The sequence below is a fragment of the Scyliorhinus canicula genome, chromosome 3, assembly GCF_902713615.1.
Source record: "Scyliorhinus canicula chromosome 3, sScyCan1.1, whole genome shotgun sequence".
In the NCBI taxonomy this organism is placed as follows: Eukaryota; Metazoa; Chordata; class Chondrichthyes; order Carcharhiniformes; family Scyliorhinidae; genus Scyliorhinus; species Scyliorhinus canicula.
In genome coordinates, this window is record NC_052148.1 from 71,207 (window position 1) to 89,452 (window position 18,246).

The following is an 18,246-nucleotide window of genomic DNA, read 5'->3' on the forward strand; positions in this document are numbered from 1 at the left end:
ATGGCATCAAGGAGCCCGAGCTAAACTGGAGTCAATGGGAATCAGGGGGGAAACTCTCCGCTGGTTGGGGTCATACCCGGCACAAAGGAAGATGGTTGTGGTGGTTGGAGGTCAATCATCTCAGTTCCAGGACATCACTGCAGGAGTTCCTCAGGGTAGTGTCCTCGGCCCAACCATCTTCAGCTGCTTCATCAATGTCTGCACAGTCCTCTACTGTACTCCCTATACACACACGATTGCGTGGTGAACTCAGCCCAACGCCTCACACAAGCTTGTCACCTCCACATTGATTCTGTCTACCCCTCCCGCTGCCTCAGGAAGGCAGACAGCATTATCAGAGACCCCTCCCATCCAGGCATTGCCTTCTTCCAGACCCTTCCATCAGGCAGAAGGTACAGAAGTCTGAGGACCCGCACATCCAGACATAGGAACAGCTTCTTCCCCACAGCTACCAGACTCCTCAACGACTCCCCCTCGGACTGATCTGTTCCCTGTAAGAACACTATTCACGACGCCCTATGCTGCTCTTGTTTGGCCCTTGTTTCCCACTGTCACCAATCACTGTCGATGTACTCTGTCGTATTCTTTTGTTTACTGTGTACGTACTGTGTACATTCCTTTAGACGCAGAAAAATACTTTTCACTGTACTTCGGTACATGTGACAATAAATATCAACGAATCAAAGGATCACCTCCGTTCCATCATAAGGTCAGATGTGGGGATGTTTGTGGATGACTGCACAGTATTCAGCACCATTCGTGACTCCTCAGATAATGAAGCAGTCCGTGTCCCAATGCAGCAAGACCTGGACAATATCCAGGCTTGGGGCTGACAAGGGGCAAGTTACATTCGCACCACACAAGCGCCAGGCAATGACCATCTCCTACAATAAGAAGTCTTTTTTAAAATAAATTTAGAGTACCCTATGCATTTTTTTTCCAATTATGGGGCAATTTAGTGTGGCCAATCCACCTAGCCTGCACATCTTTGGGTTGTGGGGGTGAAACCCACACAGACACGGGGAAAATGTGTAAACTCCACACGGACAGTGACCCAGGGCCGGGATCGAACCTGGGACCTCGGCGCCATGAGGCAGCAGGGCTAACCACTGCGCCACCGTGCTGTCCACAGTAAGAAGTCTTACAACACCAGGTTAAAGACCAACAGGTTTGTTTCGATCACTAGCTTTTGGAGCACAGCTCCTTCCTCATCTGAGGAGCAGTGCTCCGAAAGCTAGTGATTCAAAACAAACCTGTTGGACTTGAACCCCAGTCCAACGCCGGCATCTCCACATCATCTCCTACAAGAGAGGATCGAACCACAGCCCCTTGACATTCAATGGCATTACCATCACTGAATCCCCCACAGTCACATCCTGGGGGTTACCATTGATCAGAAACTGACTTGACTATCCATAAAAATCCTGTGGCCATAAGAGCAAGATGGAGGCTAGGAATCCTGCAGAGAGTACGTCACTTCCTGACTCCTTATGATGGGTGAGTGCAGCTCTAACAAGACAGAAGCTCCACATCATCCAGGACAAAGCAGCCCCGCTTGATTGCTCCCCTTCCACAACCATTCACTCCCTCCACCACCGACAAACAGTGACAGCCGTGTGTACCATCTACAAGATTCACTGCAGTAACTCACCAAGGCTCCTTAGACAGCACCTTCCAAACCCACGGCTACTACCATCTAGAAGGACAAGAGCAGCAGATACCTGGGAACCCCACCACCTGGAGGGTCCCGTCCGAGTAACTCACTATCCTGACTGGGAATATATCGGCCGTTCCTTCACTGTCACTGGGGCAACATCCTGGAACTCCCTCCCTAATAGCACTGTGGGTGTACCTACACCTCAGGGACTGTAGTGGTTCAAGAAGACAGCTCACCCTCACCTTCTGAAGGACAACTAGGGATGGGCAATAGATGCAGCCTAACCAGCAACAGCCACCTCCTTCTTATTAAAGAAGAATTTATTTTAAATGATCTGATACGTATGGAAATGAGGTCGAGGTAAAGTTGCCATTGGCTGCTTTTCCGCTTTGAGGGGGAGAGCTGACTGGTGATGATTTAACCTCAGGATCACCACACCTCAGGGGAGGTTGAAAAGGTGGGGCCTTTGTGAATAATCCCAGCCGGGTACGGGGATTGAACCCACGCTGCTGCCTCGCTCTGCATCACCACCCAGCCCCCCAGCCCGGTACGGGGATTGAACCCACGCTGCTGCCTCGCTCTGCATCACCACCCAGCCCCCCAGCCCGGTACGGGGATTGAACCCACGCTGCTGCCTCGCTCTGCATCACCACCCAGCCCCCCAGCCCGGTACGGGGATTGAACCCCCCCCCCCCCCCCCCCCAGCCCCCCAGCCCGGTACGGGGAGGGAACCCACGCTGCTGCCTCGCTCTGCATCACCCCCCAGCCCCCCCAGCCCGGTATGGGGATTGAACCCACGCTGCTGTCTCACTCTGCATCACCCCCCAGCCCGGTACGGGGATTGAACCCACGCTGCTGCCTCACTAACCAGCCCCCCAGCCCGGTACGGGGATTGAACCCACGCTGCTGCCTCGCTCTGCATCACCACCCAGCCCGGTACGGGGATTGAACCCACGCTGCTGCCTCACTAACCAGCCCCCCAGCCCGGTACGGGGATTGAACCCACGCTGCTGCCTCCCTCTGCATCACCCCCCAGCCCGGTACGGGGAGGGAACCCACACTGCTGCCTCGCTCTGCATCACCCCCCAGCCCCCCAGCCCGGTACGGGGATTGAACCCACGCTGCTGCCTCGCTCTGCATCACCCCCCAGCCCCCCCAGCCCGGTACGGGGATTGAACCCACGCTGCTGCCTCGCTCTGCATCACCCCCCAGCCCGGTACGGGGATTGAACCCACGCTGCTGCCTCGCTCTGCATCACCCCCCCCAGCCCGGTACGGGGATTGAACCCACGCTGCTGCCTCGCTCTGCATCACCCCCCAGCCCCCCCAGCCCGGTACGGGGATTGAACCCACGCTGCTGCCTCACTCTGCATCACCCCCCAGCCCGGTACGGGGATTGAACCCACGCTGCTGCCTCGCTCTGCATCACCCCCCCACCCCAGCCCGGTACGGGGATTGAACCCACGCTGCTGCCTCGCTCTGCATCACCCCCCCAGCCCGGTACGGGGAGGGAACCCACGCTGCTGCCTCGCTCTGCATCACCCCCCCAGCCCGGTACGGGGAGGGAACCCACGCTGCTGCCTTGCTCTGCATCACCACCCAGCCCCCCAGCCCGGTACGGGGAGGGAACCCACGCTGCTGCCTCACTAACCAGCCCCCCAGCCCGGTACGGGGATTGAACCCACGCTGCTGCCTCGCTCTGCATCACCACCCAGCCCCCCAGCCCGGTACGGGGATTGAACCCACGCTGCTGCCTCGCTCTGCATCACCCCCCCCCAGCCCGGTACAGGGATTGAACCCACGCTGCTGCCTCGCTCTGCATCACCACCCAGCCCGGTACGGGGATTGAACCCACGCTGCTGCCTCGCTCTGCATCACCACCCAGCCCCCCCAGCCCGGTACGGGGATTGAACCCACGCTGCTGCCTCGCTCTGCATCACCACCCAGCCCCCCCAGCCCGGTACGGGGATTGAACCCACGCTGCTGCCTCGCTCTGCATCACCCCCCAGCCCCCCAGCCCGGTACGGGGATTGAACCCACGCTGCTGCCTCGCTCTGCATCACCACCCAGCCCGGTACGGGGAGGGAACCCACGCTGCTGCCTTGCTCTGCATCACCCCCCCAGCCCGGTACGGGGATTGAACCCACGCTGCTGCCTCGCTCTGCATCACCCCCCCCAGCCCGGTACGGGGATTGAACCCACGCTGCTGCCTCGCTCTGCATCACCCCCCCCAGCCCGGTACGGGGATTGAACCCACGCTGCTGCCTCGCTCTGCATCACCCCCCCCAGCCCGGTACGGGGATTGAACCCACGCTGCTGCCTCGCTCTGCATCACCACCCAGCCCGGTACGGGGATTGAACCCACGCTGCTGCCTCGCTCTGCATCACCCCCCAGCCCCCCAGCCCGGTACGGGGATTGAACCCATGCTGCTGCCTCGCTCTGCATCACCCCCCCCCCCCCCCAGCCCGGTACGGGGATTGAACCCACGCTGCTGCCTCGCTCTGCATCACCCCCCCCAGCCCGGTACAGGGATTGAACCCATGCTGCTGCCTCGCTCTGCATCACCACCCAGCCCGGTACGGGGATTGAACCCACGCTGCTGCCTCGCTCTGCATCACCACCCAGCCCCCCCAGCCCGGTACGGGGATTGAACCCACGCTGCTGCCTCGCTCTGCATCACCACCCAGCCCCCCCAGCCCGGTACGGGATTGAACCCACGCTGCTGCCTCGCTCTGCATCACCCCCCAGCCCCCCAGCCCGGTACGGGGATTGAACCCACGCTGCTGCCTCGCTCTGCATCACCACCCAGCCCGGTACGGGGAGGGAACCCACGCTGCTGCCTTGCTCTGCATCACCCCCCCCAGCCCGGTACGGGGATTGAACCCACGCTGCTGCCTCGCTCTGCATCACCCCCCCCAGCCCGGTACGGGGATTGAACCCACGCTGCTGCCTCGCTCTGCATCACCCCCCCCCAGCCCGGTACGGGGATTGAACCCACGCTGCTGCCTCGCTCTGCATCACCCCCCCCAGCCCGGTACGGGGATTGAACCCACGCTGCTGCCTCGCTCTGCATCACCACCCAGCCCGGTACGGGGATTGAACCCACGCTGCTGCCTCGCTCTGCATCACCCCCCAGCCCCCCAGCCCGGTACGGGGATTGAACCCACGCTGCTGCCTCGCTCTGCATCACCCCCCCCAGCCCCCCAGCCCGGTACGGGGATTGAACCCATGCTGCTGCCTCGCTCTGCATCACCCCCCCCCCCCCAGCCCGGTACGGGGAGGGAACCCACGCTGCTGCCTCGCTCTGCATCACCCCCCCCCAGCCCCCCAGCCCGGTACGGGGAGGGAACCCACGCTGCTGCCTCGCTCTGCATCACCCCCCAGCCCCCCAGCCCGGTACGGGGATTGAACCCATGCTGCTGCCTCGCTCTGCATCACCCCCCAGCCCGGTACGGGGAGGGAACCCACGCTGCTGCCTCACTAACCAGCCCCCCAGCCCGGTACGGGGATTGAACCCACGCTGCTGCCTCGCTCTGCATCACCCCCCAGCCCCCCAGCCCGGTACGGGGATTGAACCCACGCTGCTGCCTCGCTCTGCATCACCCCCCAGCCCGGTACGGGGATTGAACCCACGCTGCTGCCTCGCTCTGCATCACCACCCAGCCCCCCCAGCCCGGTACGGGGATTGAACCCACGCTGCTGCCTCGCTCTGCATCACCCCCCCAGCCCGGTACGGGGATTGAACCCACGCTGCTGCCTCGCTCTGCATCACCCCCCCAGCCGTCCAGCCCCGAGTTAAACCGGCCCCGATCCCGGTGGTACCCCACTAGCCACTGCCTGCCAATGTGAAAAGGACCCATTAATCCCGACTCTTTGTTTCCTCTCTGCCAACCAGTTTTCTATCCACCTCAATACACTTCCCCCAATCCCATGCGCTGTAATTTTACACAATAATCTCTTATGTGGAACTTTGTCAAAAGCCTTCCGAAAGTCCAAATATACCACATCCACTGGCTCCCCCTCGTCAACTCTCGTCAACTCTTCGTCATATCCTCGACGAATTCCAGTAGATTTATCAAGCATGATTTCCCTTTTGTAAATCCATGTCCGATCCTGCCACTGTTTTCGAAGTGTTCTGCTATTAAATCTTTTCTAATGGAATCTCGAAATGCCCCACTACCAATATGGAGTGGCGAGAGCCACCCTCCAATCTGCAGGGACTGTTCCCCAGTCTATAGAATCCCAGAAGATGATCACCAATGAATCCACTATTTCCAGAGCCACTTTGTTAAGCACCCTGGGATATAGACTATCAGGCCCTGGGATTTATCAGCCTTCAATCCCATCAATTTCCCCAACACCATTTCTCTATTGATATGGATCACCTTCAGTTCCTCCCTCTGACTAAACCCTGTATTGTCCAACATTTCTGGGATATAATTTGTGTCCTCCTTTATAGAACATAGAACAGTACAGCACAGAACAGGCCCTTCGGCCCTCGATGTTGTGCCGAGCAATGATCACCCTACTCAAACCCACGTATCCACCCTATACCCGTAACCCAACAACCCCCCCCTTAACCTTACTTTTTAGGACACTACGGGCAATTTAGCATGGCCAATCCACCTAACCCGCACATCTTTGGACTGTGGGAGGAAACCGGAGCACCCGGAGGAAACCCACGCACACACGGGGAGGACGTGCAGACTCCTCACAGACAGTGACCCAGCCGGGAATCGATCCTGGGACCCTGGAGCTGTGAAGCATTTATGCTAACCACCATGCTACCGTGCTGCCCCTTTGTGAAGACAGAACCAAAGAATGTAGTTGCGATAAATCTGGCAGGGCCTGGATTTTAGTTCTGATAAAATTGGGACACTTTAAATCAAACTGCAGTCAACCTCAGAAGGTACTTCCAGCCAATCCAGCCCCACCCCCTACATTTCTGTTTCACAGAAGCAGGCTTTGATTATGTTTCAGCAAAACAATGTCCAATTCACTGCAGGGCAACTTCTAGCTGTGCAACTCTACATCATCGCCATTTTCTTTATACAGGTATATGATGATGGCTCCCAATCATCGGGTGTCAACCCAGGGAATGGGTACACAGACTGGCATGGCTGGAAGCTGTGTAAATGATGCCCAGGGACATAGAACATAGAACAGTACAGCACAGAACAGGCCCTTCGGCCCTCAATGTTGTGCCGAGCAATGATCACCCTACTCAAACCTAACGTATCCACCCTATACCAGTAAACCCCCCCCCCCATTAACCTTACTTTGACAATAAGGGCAATTTAGCATGGCCAATCCACCTCTCACACAGGTATACCATTTTAGGTACTGTTCGGCAAGGATGCCGAAATGGGGATGGTGAAAGCAGCAGCCAGAACAGTGGCACCACAACTGGCTCTGATGTGCAGCAGGGCGGGTCAAAGTGCAGCAGGGAGGGTCAAAGTGCAGCAGGGAGGGTCAAAGTGCAGCAGGGAGGGTCAAAGTGCAGCAGGGAGGGTCAAAGTGCAGCAGGGAGGGTCAAAGCGCAGCAGGGAGGGTCAAAGCGCAGCAGGGAAGATCAAAGCGCAGCAGGGAAGGTCAAAGCGCAGCAGGGAGGGTCAAAGCGCAGCAGGGAAGGTCAAAGCGCAGCAGGGAAGGTCAAAGCGCAGCAGGGCGGGTCAAAGTGCAGCAGGGCGGGTCAAAGCGCAGCAGGGAGGGTCAAAGCGCAGCAGGGAAGGTCAAAGCGCAGCAGGGAGGGTCAAAGCGCAGCAGGGCGGGTCAAAGTGCAGCAGGGAGGGTCAAAGCGCAGCAGGGAGGGTCAAAGTGCAGCAGGGAGGGTCAAAGCGCAGCAGGGAGGGTCAAAGCGCAGCAGGGCAGGTCAAAGTGCAGCAGGGCAGGTCAAAGTGCAGCAGGGAGGGTCAAAGCGCAGCAGGGAGGGTCAAAGTGCAGCAGGGAGGGTCAAAGTGCAGCAGGGAGGGTCAAAGTGCAGCAGGGCGGGTCAAAGTGTAGCAGGGCAGGTCAAAGTGCAGCCGAGCAGTAGTATTTGGGGACTCAATAGTTAAGAGCACAGACAGACGGTTCTGTGGCCATGAACAAGACCAGGATGGTGTGTGCCTCCCTGGTGTCAGGGCTGAGGATGTCTCTGAGCAGGCACAGCACATAGCGAAAGGGGAGGGCAAACAGCCAGAGGTCATGGTCCATAGAATCATAGAATTTACAGTGCAGAAGGAGGCCATTCGGCCCATCTAGTCTGCACCGGCTCTTGGAAAGAGCACCCTACCCAAGGTCAACACCTCCACCCTATCCCCATAACCCAGTAACCCCACCCAATACTAAGGGCAATTTAGCATGGCCAATCCACCTAACCTGCACAACTTTGGACTGTGGGAGGAATCGAACCTGGGACCCTGGAGCTGTGAAGCAATTGTGCTAACCACTGTGCCACCGTGCTGCCCATTGGAACCAATGTCATCGGCAGGAAAAGAGATGAGGTCCGACAACGCGAATTTAGGGAATTAGGCAGAAAGTTAAAAAAGCAGGACCTCGAGGGTGGTAACCTTGAGATTACCCCCTGTGCCACATAGCAGTGAGGTGAGGAATAGGTCAATAGTACAGCTGAACACGTGGCTAAAGAGCTGGTTCAGGAGAGAGGACTTCACATTTTTGGATCCTTGGTAGCTCTTCCAGGGCAGGTGGGATCTGTTCAAAAAGGACGGGCTGCACCCAAACTGGAGGGTCTCCAGCTTCCTAGCGGTACCTTTGCTGGTGTCAATCCAGTGGGTTTAAACTAATATGGCAGGCGGGTGGGAACCAGGGCAGCAGGTCAGCATGTGAGGAGGGATTAACGGTATGAACAGGTGGGGCCAATCTAACCACTACGGACGGGAAAGGAAACATTAAAAAAAAATCAGAATGTGTGAAAAGTGTAGTGCACAGGACAATCCTGCAAGGCAAAGACAAATCAGTCGGACATGTGTAAAAACTTTGTACCGAAATGCGCACAGTATTCCGAATAAGGCCAATGAGCTGACAGCACAAATAGAGAGAAATGGGGATTTGGGGATCACTGAAACTTGGTTGCAGGAGAACCAGGACTGGGAGTTAAATGTCCAAGGGTATTGCGTATTCCGAAAGGATAGGCAGGTTGGAACAGGAAGTGGAGTTGCTTTACTGGTTAAAGATGACGTCAAGGCTATATTAAGAAATAATATTGCCACTAAGGGTCGAGATGTTGAATCGATATGGGTGGATATAAAAAACAAGGGAAAAACTCCTTGGTAGGAGTAATTTCCCGACTCTGAGCAATACTTCCAAAGTGGTGTATAGTCTAAACCAAGAAATAATGAGGGCTTGTGAGCAGAGAGGAATGGTAATCATGGGTGATTTTAATATGCATGTTGACTGGATTAATCACATTGGCAGGGGTAGCCTCGAGTAGAACAAAGAAAAGTACAGCACAGGAACAGGCCCTTCGGCCCTCCAAGCCTGTGCCGACCATGCTGCCGTCTGAACTAAAACCTTCAACACTTCCGGGGTCCGTATCCCTCTATTCCCATCCTATTCATGTATTTGTCAAGATGCCCCTTAAGCGTCACTATCGTCCCTGCTTCCACCACCTCCTCCGGCAGCGAGTTCCAGGCACCCACTACCCTCTGTGTAAAACAACGTGCCTCATACATCTACTCTAAACTTTTGCCTGGTATGGAGGGTGTTAGCTATGCAGAGAGGCTGAATAGACTCGGACTGTTTTCATTAGAAAGACGGAGGTTGAGGGGTGACCTGATAGAGGTTTACAAGATTATGAGGGGCATGGATAGAGTGGATGGGCAGGCACTCTTTCCCAGGGTGGAGGGGTCAGTCACTGGGGGCATAGGTTTAAGATCTATGGGACAAAGTTTAGAGGAGATGTGTGAGGCAGGGTTTTTACACAGAGGGTGGTGAGTGCCCGGAACGCGTTGCCAGGAGAGGCTGTGGAAGCCGATACATTAACGGCGTTCAAAAGGCATCTTGACAAACACATGGATAAGAAGAAAAACAAAGAACAAAGAAAATTACAGCACAGGAATAGGCCCTTCGGCCCTTCCAGCCTGCGCCGATCCAGATCCTTTATCTAAACAAGTCTCCTATTTTCCAAGGTCTACTTCCCTCTGTTCCCACTCATTCATATATCTGTCCAGATGCCTCTTAAATGATGCTATCGTGCCCGCCTCTACCACCTCCGCTGGTAAAGCGTTCCAGGCACCCACCACCCTCTGCGTAAAAAACTTTCCACGCACATCTCCCTTAAACTTTCCCCCTCTCACCTTGAAACCGTGACCCCTTGTAACTGACACCCCCACTCTTGGAAAAAGCTTGTTGCTATCCACCCTGTCCATACCTCTCATAATTTTGTAGACCTCAATCAGGTCCCCCCTCAACCTCCGTCTTTCCAACAAAAACAATCCTAACCTACTCAACCTTTCTTCATAGCTAGCCCCCTCCATACCAGGCAACATCCTGGTGAACCTCCTCTGCACCCTCTCCAAAGCATCCACATCCTTCAGGTAATGTGCACACAGATAGGATGGGTACAGAGGGATACGGCACAAGGAAGTACTGAGGGTTTTGGCAAAGGGTTGGCATCATGATCGGTACAGACTTGGAGGGCCGAAGGGCCTGTTCCTGTGCTGTATTACAGCGTGCCCTGATTCGGTGAGACAAGGAGAATTGGATGAGCGTGGGTTCAATCAGACCAATGGTTTGTGTTCCGGAAATCGCACCTGCCCCGTACATTTTGCAGGTAAAGGAAATGATTGTCTCTCTCCACAGAGAATTATGAGGATGGATTGGAGAGGTTGGGATTGTTCTCCTTGGAGAGAACATAGAACATAGAACGATACAGCGCAGTACAGGCCCTTCGGCCCACGATGTTGCACCGACATGGGAAGTCAGAAACTAAAGGCCATCTAATCTACACTATGCCATTATCATCCATATGCTTATCCAATAAACTTTTAAATGCCCTCAATGTTGGCGAGTTCACTACTGTTGCAGGTAGGGCATTCCACGGCCTCACCACTCTTTGCGTAAAAAACCCACCTCTGACCTCTGTCCTATATCTATTACCCCTCAATTTAAGGCTATGTCCCCTCGTGCTAGCCACCTCCATCCGCGGGAGAAGGCTCTCACTGTCCACCTATCTAACCCTCTGATCATTTTGTATGCCTCTATTAAGTCACCTCTTAACCTTCTTCTCTCTAACGAAAACAACCTCAAGTCCATCAGCCTTTCCTCATAAGATTTTCCCTCCATACCAGGCAACATCCTGGTAAATCTCCTCTGCACCCGTTCCAAAGCTTCCACGTCCTTCCTATAATGAGGCGACCAGAACTGTAAGCAATACTCCAAATGCGGCCGTACCAGAATTTTGTACAACTGCAACATGACCTCATGGCTCCGGAACTCAATCCCTCTACCAATAAAGGCCAACACACCATAGGCCTTCTTCACAACCCTATCAACCTGGGTGGCAACTTTCAGGGATCTATGTACATGGACACCGAGATCCCTCTGCTCATCCACACTGCCAAGAATTTTACCATTGACCTGTTATTCTTTCCAAAGTGAACCACCTCACACTTCTCTACATTAAACTCCATTTGCCACCTCTCAGCCCAGCTCTGCAGCTTATCTATGTCCCTCTGTAACCTGCAACATCCTTCCGCACTGTCTACAACTCCACCGACTTTAGTGTCGTCTGCAAATTTACTCACCCATCCTTCTGTGCCCTCCTCTAGGTCATTTATAAAAATGACAAACAGCAACGGCCCCAGAACAGATCCTTGTGGTACGCCACTCGTAACTGAACTCCATTCTGAACATTTGCCATCAACCACCACCCTCTGTCTTCTTTCAACTAGCCAATTTCTGATCCACATCTCTAAATCACCCTCAATACCCAGCCTCCGTATTTTCTGCAATAGCCGACCATGGGGAACCTTATCAAACGCTTTACTGAAATCCATATACACCACATCAACTGCTCTACCCTCGTCTACCTGTTCAGTCACCTTCTCAAAGAACTCGATAAGGTTTGTGAGGCATGACCTACCCTTCACAAAACCATGCTGACTATCCCTAATCATATTATTCCTATCTAGATGATTATAAATTGTATCTTTTATAATCCTCTCCAAGACTTTACCCACCACAGATGTTAGGCTCACCGGCCTACAGTTACCGGGGTTATCTCTACTCCCCTTCTTGAACAAAGGGACCACATTTGGTACCCTCCAGTCCTCTGGCACTATTCCTGTAGCCAATGATGACCTAAAAATCAAAGCCAAAGGCTCAGCAATCTCTTCCCTGGCTTCCCAGAGAATCCTAGGATAAATCCCATCAGGCCCCGGGGACTTATCTATTTTCACCTTGTCCAGAATTGCCAACACTTCTTCCCTACGCACCTCAATGCCATCTATTCTAATAGCCTGGGTCTCAGCATTCTCCTCTACAACATTATCTTTTTCCTGAGTGAATACTGACGAAAAGTATTTATTTAGTATCTCGCTTATCTCCTCAGCCTCCACACACAACTTCCCACCACTGTCCTTGACTGGCCCTACTCTTACCCTAGTCATTCTTTTATTCCTGACATACCTATAGAAAGCATTTGGGTTTTCCTTGATCCTACCTGCCAAAGACTTCTCATGTCCCCTCCTTGCTCGTCTTAGCTCTCTCTTTAGATCCTTCCTCGCTTCCTTGTAACTATCAAGCGCCCCAACTGAAACTTCACGCCTCATCTTCACATAGGCCTCCTTCTTCCTCTTAACAAGAGATTCCACTTCTTTGGTAAACCACAGTTCCCTCGCTCGTCCCCTTCCTCCCTGCCTGACTGGTACGTACTTATCAAGAACACGCAATAGCTGTTCCTTGAACAAGCTCCACGTATCCAGTGTGCCCAACCCTTGCAGCCTACTTCTCCAACCTACACATCCTAAGTCATGTCTAATGGCATCATAATTGCCCTTCCCCCAGCTATAACTCTTGCCCTGCGGGGTATACTTATCCCTTTCCATCACTAACGTAAAGGTCACCGAATTGTGGTCACTGTTTCCAAAGTGCTCACCTACCTCCAGATCTCACACCTGGCCTGGTTCATTACCCAAAACCAAATCCAATGTGGCCTCGCCTCTTGTTGGCCTGTCAACATATTGTGTCAGGAAACCCTCCTGCACACATTGTACAAAGAACGACCCATCTAATGTACTCGAACTATATCTTTTCCAGTCAATATTTGGAAAGTTAAAGTCTCCCATAACAACTACCCTGTTACTTTCGCTCTTTTCCAGAATCATCTTCGCCATCCTTTCCTCTACATCCCTAGAACTATTAGGTGGCCTATAGAAAACTCCCAACAGGGTGACCTCTCCTTTCCTGTTTCTAACCTCAGCCCATACTACCTCAGAAGAAGAGTCCCCATCTAGCATCCTTTCCGCCACCGTAATACTGTCCTTGACTAGCAGCGCCACACCTCCCCCTCTTTTGCCCCCTTCTCTGACCTTACTAAAACACCTAAACCCCGGAACCTGCAACAACCATTCCTGTCCCTGCTCTATCCATGTCTCTGAAATGGCCACAACATCGAAGTCCCAGGTACCAACCCCTGCTGCCAGTTCCCCTACCTTATTTCGTATACTCCTGGCATTGAAGTAGACACACTTCAAACCACCTACCTGAACACTGGCACCCTCCTGCGAAGTCAAATCTGTGCTCCTGACCTCTATACTCTCAATCTCCCGTACCCCAAAACTACAATCCAGGTTCCCATGCCCCTGCTGAATTAGTTTAAATTTTAGAACTTTAGAAGGCGGCTGAGAGAAGATTTGATAGAGATGTTGGAAATCATGATGGAGACTGTGCAGAGTAGACGGGGAAGAAACTGTTCCCCCTCGTATAAGCATCAAGAATGAGAGGCAAAGATTTAAAATGATTTGCAAATGAAGTAAATGTGATGTGAGAAAAATCTTTTCCACCCAGCGAGTGGTTTGGGTCTGGAGTGGACGGGCTGGACGTGTGGTGGAGGAGGTTCGATCGAGGTGTTCGAGGGGGGAGTAGGCAGGTGTCTGAAAGTTAAGAATGTGCAGGGTTACCACCCTCCCCCTCACCCCTTCCCACCCTCCCAACCAACCCCCCCCCACCCTCCCCACCAACCTCCCCCTCCCCCCATCCCACCAACCTCCCCCTCCCCCCATCCCACCAACCTCCCCCTCCCACCAACCTCCCCCTCCCACCAACCTCCCCCCAGCCCGCCAACCTCCCCCTCCCCACCAACCTCCCCCTCTCCCCACCCACCTGCCCCACCCTCCCCACCCACCTCCCCCTCCCACCAACCTCCCCCTCTCCCCACCCACCTGCCCCTCTCCCCCTCCCCACCCACCTCCCCCTCTCCCCACCAACCTCCCCCTCCCCCCTCCCCACCAACCCCCTCCCACCCTCCCCACCAACCTCCCCCTCTCCCCCATCCTCCTCCCCCTCCCACCAACCTCCCCCTCCCCCCCCACCCTCCCCACCAACCTCCCCCTCCCACCAACCTCCCCCTCTCCCCACCCTCCTCCCCATCCCACCAACCTCCCCCTCCCCCCATCCCACCAACCTCCCCCTCCCACCAACCTCCCCCTCCCGCCAACCTCCCCCTCCCGCCAACCTCCCCCTCCCGCCAACCTCCCCCTCCCCCCATCCCACCCCCCTCCCCCCATCCCACCAACCTCCCTCTCCCCCCATCCCACCAACCTCCCCCATCCCACCAACCTCCCCCTCCCCCCCATCCCCCCCCCTCCCACCAACCTCCCCCTCCCCCCATCCCACCAACCTCCCCCATCCCACCAACCTCCCCCTCCCACCAACCTCCCCCTCTCCCCCATCCTCCTCCCCCTCCCACCAACCTCCCCCTCCCCCCCCACCCTCCCCACCAACCTCCCCCTCCCACCAACCTCCCCCTCTCCCCACCCTTCTCCCCATCCCACCAACCTCCCCCTCCCCCCATCCCACCAACCTCCCCCTCCCACCAACCTCCCCCTCCCGCCAACCTCCCCCTCCCGCCAACCTCCCCCTCCCCCCATCCCACCAACCTCCCCCTCCCACCAACCTCCCTCTCCCCCCATCCCACCAACCTCCCCCATCCCACCAACCTCCCCCCTCCCACCAACCTCCCCCTCCCCCCATCCCCCCCCTCCCACCAACCTCCCCCTCCCCCCATCCCACCAACCTCCCCCTCCCACCAACCTCCCTCTCCCCCCATCCCACCAACCTCCCCCTCCCACCAACCTCCCCCTCACCTCCCCAACCTGTTCAGAGAGTTGGAGGGCTGAGCAGGAAAATGCTCTCTCTGGCTGGACCTACCTTGCAGACGAGGCGCGGGATCAGTAGAAGGACCAGGATGGCATCGTGGTCACCGCCATGCCTCAGGAAGGAATCAGGCATGAAGGAGGTCAGTAATGAGACATGTCGGTTTGCTTGTTGAACCTCCATCTTACGCAGCTCCATCTCAATAGCCTGAGGACAAAGAGAGAGACAAAGCTCACCACAGGGCATGAAAGTGAAAGGACAAAGAGCCAATGATCAGCAGCGTGAGTGACACAGGGTCAGAGAGTACAGGCTCCAGCAGCAAATCAGGGCCAAGAGGCAAAAATGTCTTCAAAGTAGGAAGAGACCTGGAGAGAATGAAGAAATACATTTGAAAATGTTGCCCGTCTTTCAGGCTCCGTTCCTGTTGGCTGATATTAGGCAGTGCATTACCGTTAGGGGAGCGAGTAGCTACCAGTGTTTTCAGACTATTGCCCTTCCTAATTTCCAGCCAGACTGACTGGCTTTCCTGATCTACCGAGGGCACAACGCTATTCTCATCAATCTTCCTCATCAGGGCCACTCCATCCCCTTTGTCAGACTGTCTGCTGGGCCATTCATGTTCCATCCTTGATCACCTTGAACCACACCTCAATGGCGATCAATCAAAATCATTCCCTGGTGATGGTGCCACTGGCTCTCCGACACAGGAACTCACCGCAATGTTGATGTGAGCCTACGTCTGACAATAAAGGTGATTATAAATACTCCAGATACATTGTGCATTCAGACAGTGAATTCAGTTTGATTTTGTGACTCTCGTTGCCCACAAGGGCCTCATTCTCTCCTTTACCGTTAAACTGTTACCGTTTCTACCGCTCAGCTTGTCTTTACGCAAATCATTAACCTGGCCTATTGCCTCAACCTTTCCATTTAACAATTATGGGGATATAATGGGAAGGAGTGTGAGAGGAGGAGAGAGAGATAAAGCGGGGAGGAAGGTGGGGATCGTGAAGCACAAGGCAAGGACAACAGAGGGAGGGGGGACGGATAGGCCGCAAGGGAGGGGTCACAAAGGCGGGAGGTGGCGCGAAGGCAGAAGGGGGCGGGAAGACGGGAGGGGGCGCGAAGGCGGGAGGGGGCGCGAAGGCGGGAGGGGGCGCGAAGGCGGGAGGGGGCGCGAAGGCGGGAGGGGGCACGAGGGCGGGAGGGGGCACGAAGGCGGGAGGGGGCACGAAGGCGGGAGGGGGCACGAAGGCGGGAGGGGGCACGAAGGCGGGAGGGGGCACGAAGGCGGGAGGGGGCACGAAGGCGGGAGGGGGCGCGAAGGCGGGAGGGGGCGCGAAGGCGGGAGGGGGCGGGAAGGCGGGACGGGGCGGGAAGGCGGAAGGGGCGCGAAGGCGGGAGGGGGCAGGAAGGCGGGAGGGGGCGCGAAGGCGGGAGGGGGCGCGAAGGCGGGAGGGGGGCGCGAAGGCGGAGGGGGCACGAGGGCGGGAGGGGGCACGAAGGCGGGAGGGGCACGAAGGCGGGAGGGGGCACGAAGGCGGGAGGGGGCACGAAGGCGGGAGGGGGCACGAAGGCGGGAGGGGGCACGAAGGCGGGAGGGGGCACGAAGGCGGGAGGGGGCGCGAAGGCGGGAGGGGGGCGGGAAGGCGGGACGGGGCGGGAAGGCGGAAAGGGGCGCGAAGGCGGGAGGGGGCAGGAAGGCGGGAGGGGGCGCGAAGGCGGGAGGGGGCGCGAAGGCGGGAGGGGGCACGAAGGCGGGAGGGGGCAGGAAGGCGGGAGGGGGCCCGTAGGGCGGGAGGGGGCACGAAGGCGGGGAGGGGGCACGAAGGCGGGAGGGGGCACGAAGGCGGGAGGGGGCACGAAGGCGGGAGGGGGCGCGAGGACGGGAAGGGGCGGGAAGGCGGGGGGGGCACGAAGGGCGGGAGGGGGCGGGAAGGCGGGAGGGGGCGCGAAGGCGGGAGGGGGCGGGAAGGCGGGAGGGGGCACGAGGGCTGGAGAGGGCGCGAGGGCTGGAGGGGGCGGGAAGGCGGGAGGGGGCACGAAGGCGGGAGGGGGCACGAAAGCGGGAGGGGGCGGGAAGGCGGGAGGGGGGCACCAAGGCGGGAGGGGGCAGGAAGGCGGGGGGGGCACGAAGGCGGGAGGGGGCGGGAAGGCGGGAGGGGGCACGAAGGCGGGAGGGGGGCACGAAGGCGGGAGGGGGCACGAGGGCGGGAGGGGGCACGAGGGCTGGAGGGGGCGGGAAGACGGGAGGGGGCACGAGGGCTGGAGAGGGCGCGAGGGCTGGAGGGGGCGGGAAGGCGGGAGGGGGCACGAAGGCGGGAGGCGGCACGAAAGCGGGAGTGGGCGGGAAGGCGGGAGGGGGCACCAAGGCGGGAGGGGGCAGGAAGGCGGGGGGGCACGAAGGCGGGAGGGGGCGGGAAGGCGGGAGGGGGCACGAAGGCGGGAGGGGGCACGAGGGCGGGAGGGGGCACGAGGGCGGGAGGGGGCGGGAATGCAGGAGGGGGCACGAAGGCGGGAGGGGGCACGAAGGCGGGAGGGGGCACGAAGGCGGGAGGGGGCGCGAAGGCGGGAGGGGGGCGCCGAAGGCGGGAGGGGGGCGCGAAGGCGGGAGGGGGGCGCCAAAGCGGGAGGGGGCCGCGAAGGCGGGAGGGGGCACGAAGGCGGGAGGGGGCACGAAGGCGGGAGGGGGCACGAAGGCGGGAGGGGGCACGAAGGCGGGAGGGGGCACGAAGGCGGGAGGGGGCACGAAGGCGGGAGGGGGCACGAAGGCGGGAGGGGGCACGAAGGCGGGAGGGGGCACGAAGGCGGGAGGGGGCACGAAGGCGGGAGGGGGCACGAAGGCGGGAGGGGGCACGAAGGCGGGAGGGGGCACGAAGGCGGGAGGGGGCACGAAGGCGGGAGGGGGCACGAAGGCGGGAGGGGGCACGAAGGCGGGAGGGGGCACGAAGGCGGGAGGGGGCACGAAGGCGGGAGGGGGCGCGAGGGCGGGAGGGGGCACGAAGGCGGGAGGGGGGCGCGAGGGCGGGAGGGGGCACGAAGGCGGGAGGGGGCGCGAGGGCGGGAGGGGGCACGAAGGCGGGAGGGGCGCGAGGGCGGGAGGGGGCACGAAGGCGGGAGGGGGCGCGAGGGCGGGAGGTGGCGGGAGGGCGGGGGGGGCGGGAAGGAGGGAGGGGGGGCGAAGGAGGGAGGGGGGGCGAAGGAGGGAGGCGGGGGCGAAGGCGGGAGGGGGCACGAAAGCGGGGGGGCGAAGGTGGGAGGGGGCGCGAAGG

The 18,246-nt window shown here is 58.0% G+C and overlaps 1 protein-coding gene across 1 annotated transcript in view; it reads right to left on the reverse strand.

Moving 5' to 3' along the window:
* LOC119963589 (dynactin subunit 1-like) overlaps positions 1–18,246 on the reverse strand; it is a 160,521-nt gene that overhangs the window by 33,447 nt on the left and 108,828 nt on the right. Inside the window, exons 9-10 of the mRNA XM_038792919.1 lie at positions 15,282–15,339; positions 15,029–15,181 (exon numbers count right to left, since the gene is read on the reverse strand). Of these exons, the coding sequence (XP_038648847.1) occupies positions 15,029–15,181; positions 15,282–15,339 (211 nt within the window). The remainder of the gene's footprint in view (positions 1–15,028; positions 15,182–15,281; positions 15,340–18,246) is intronic.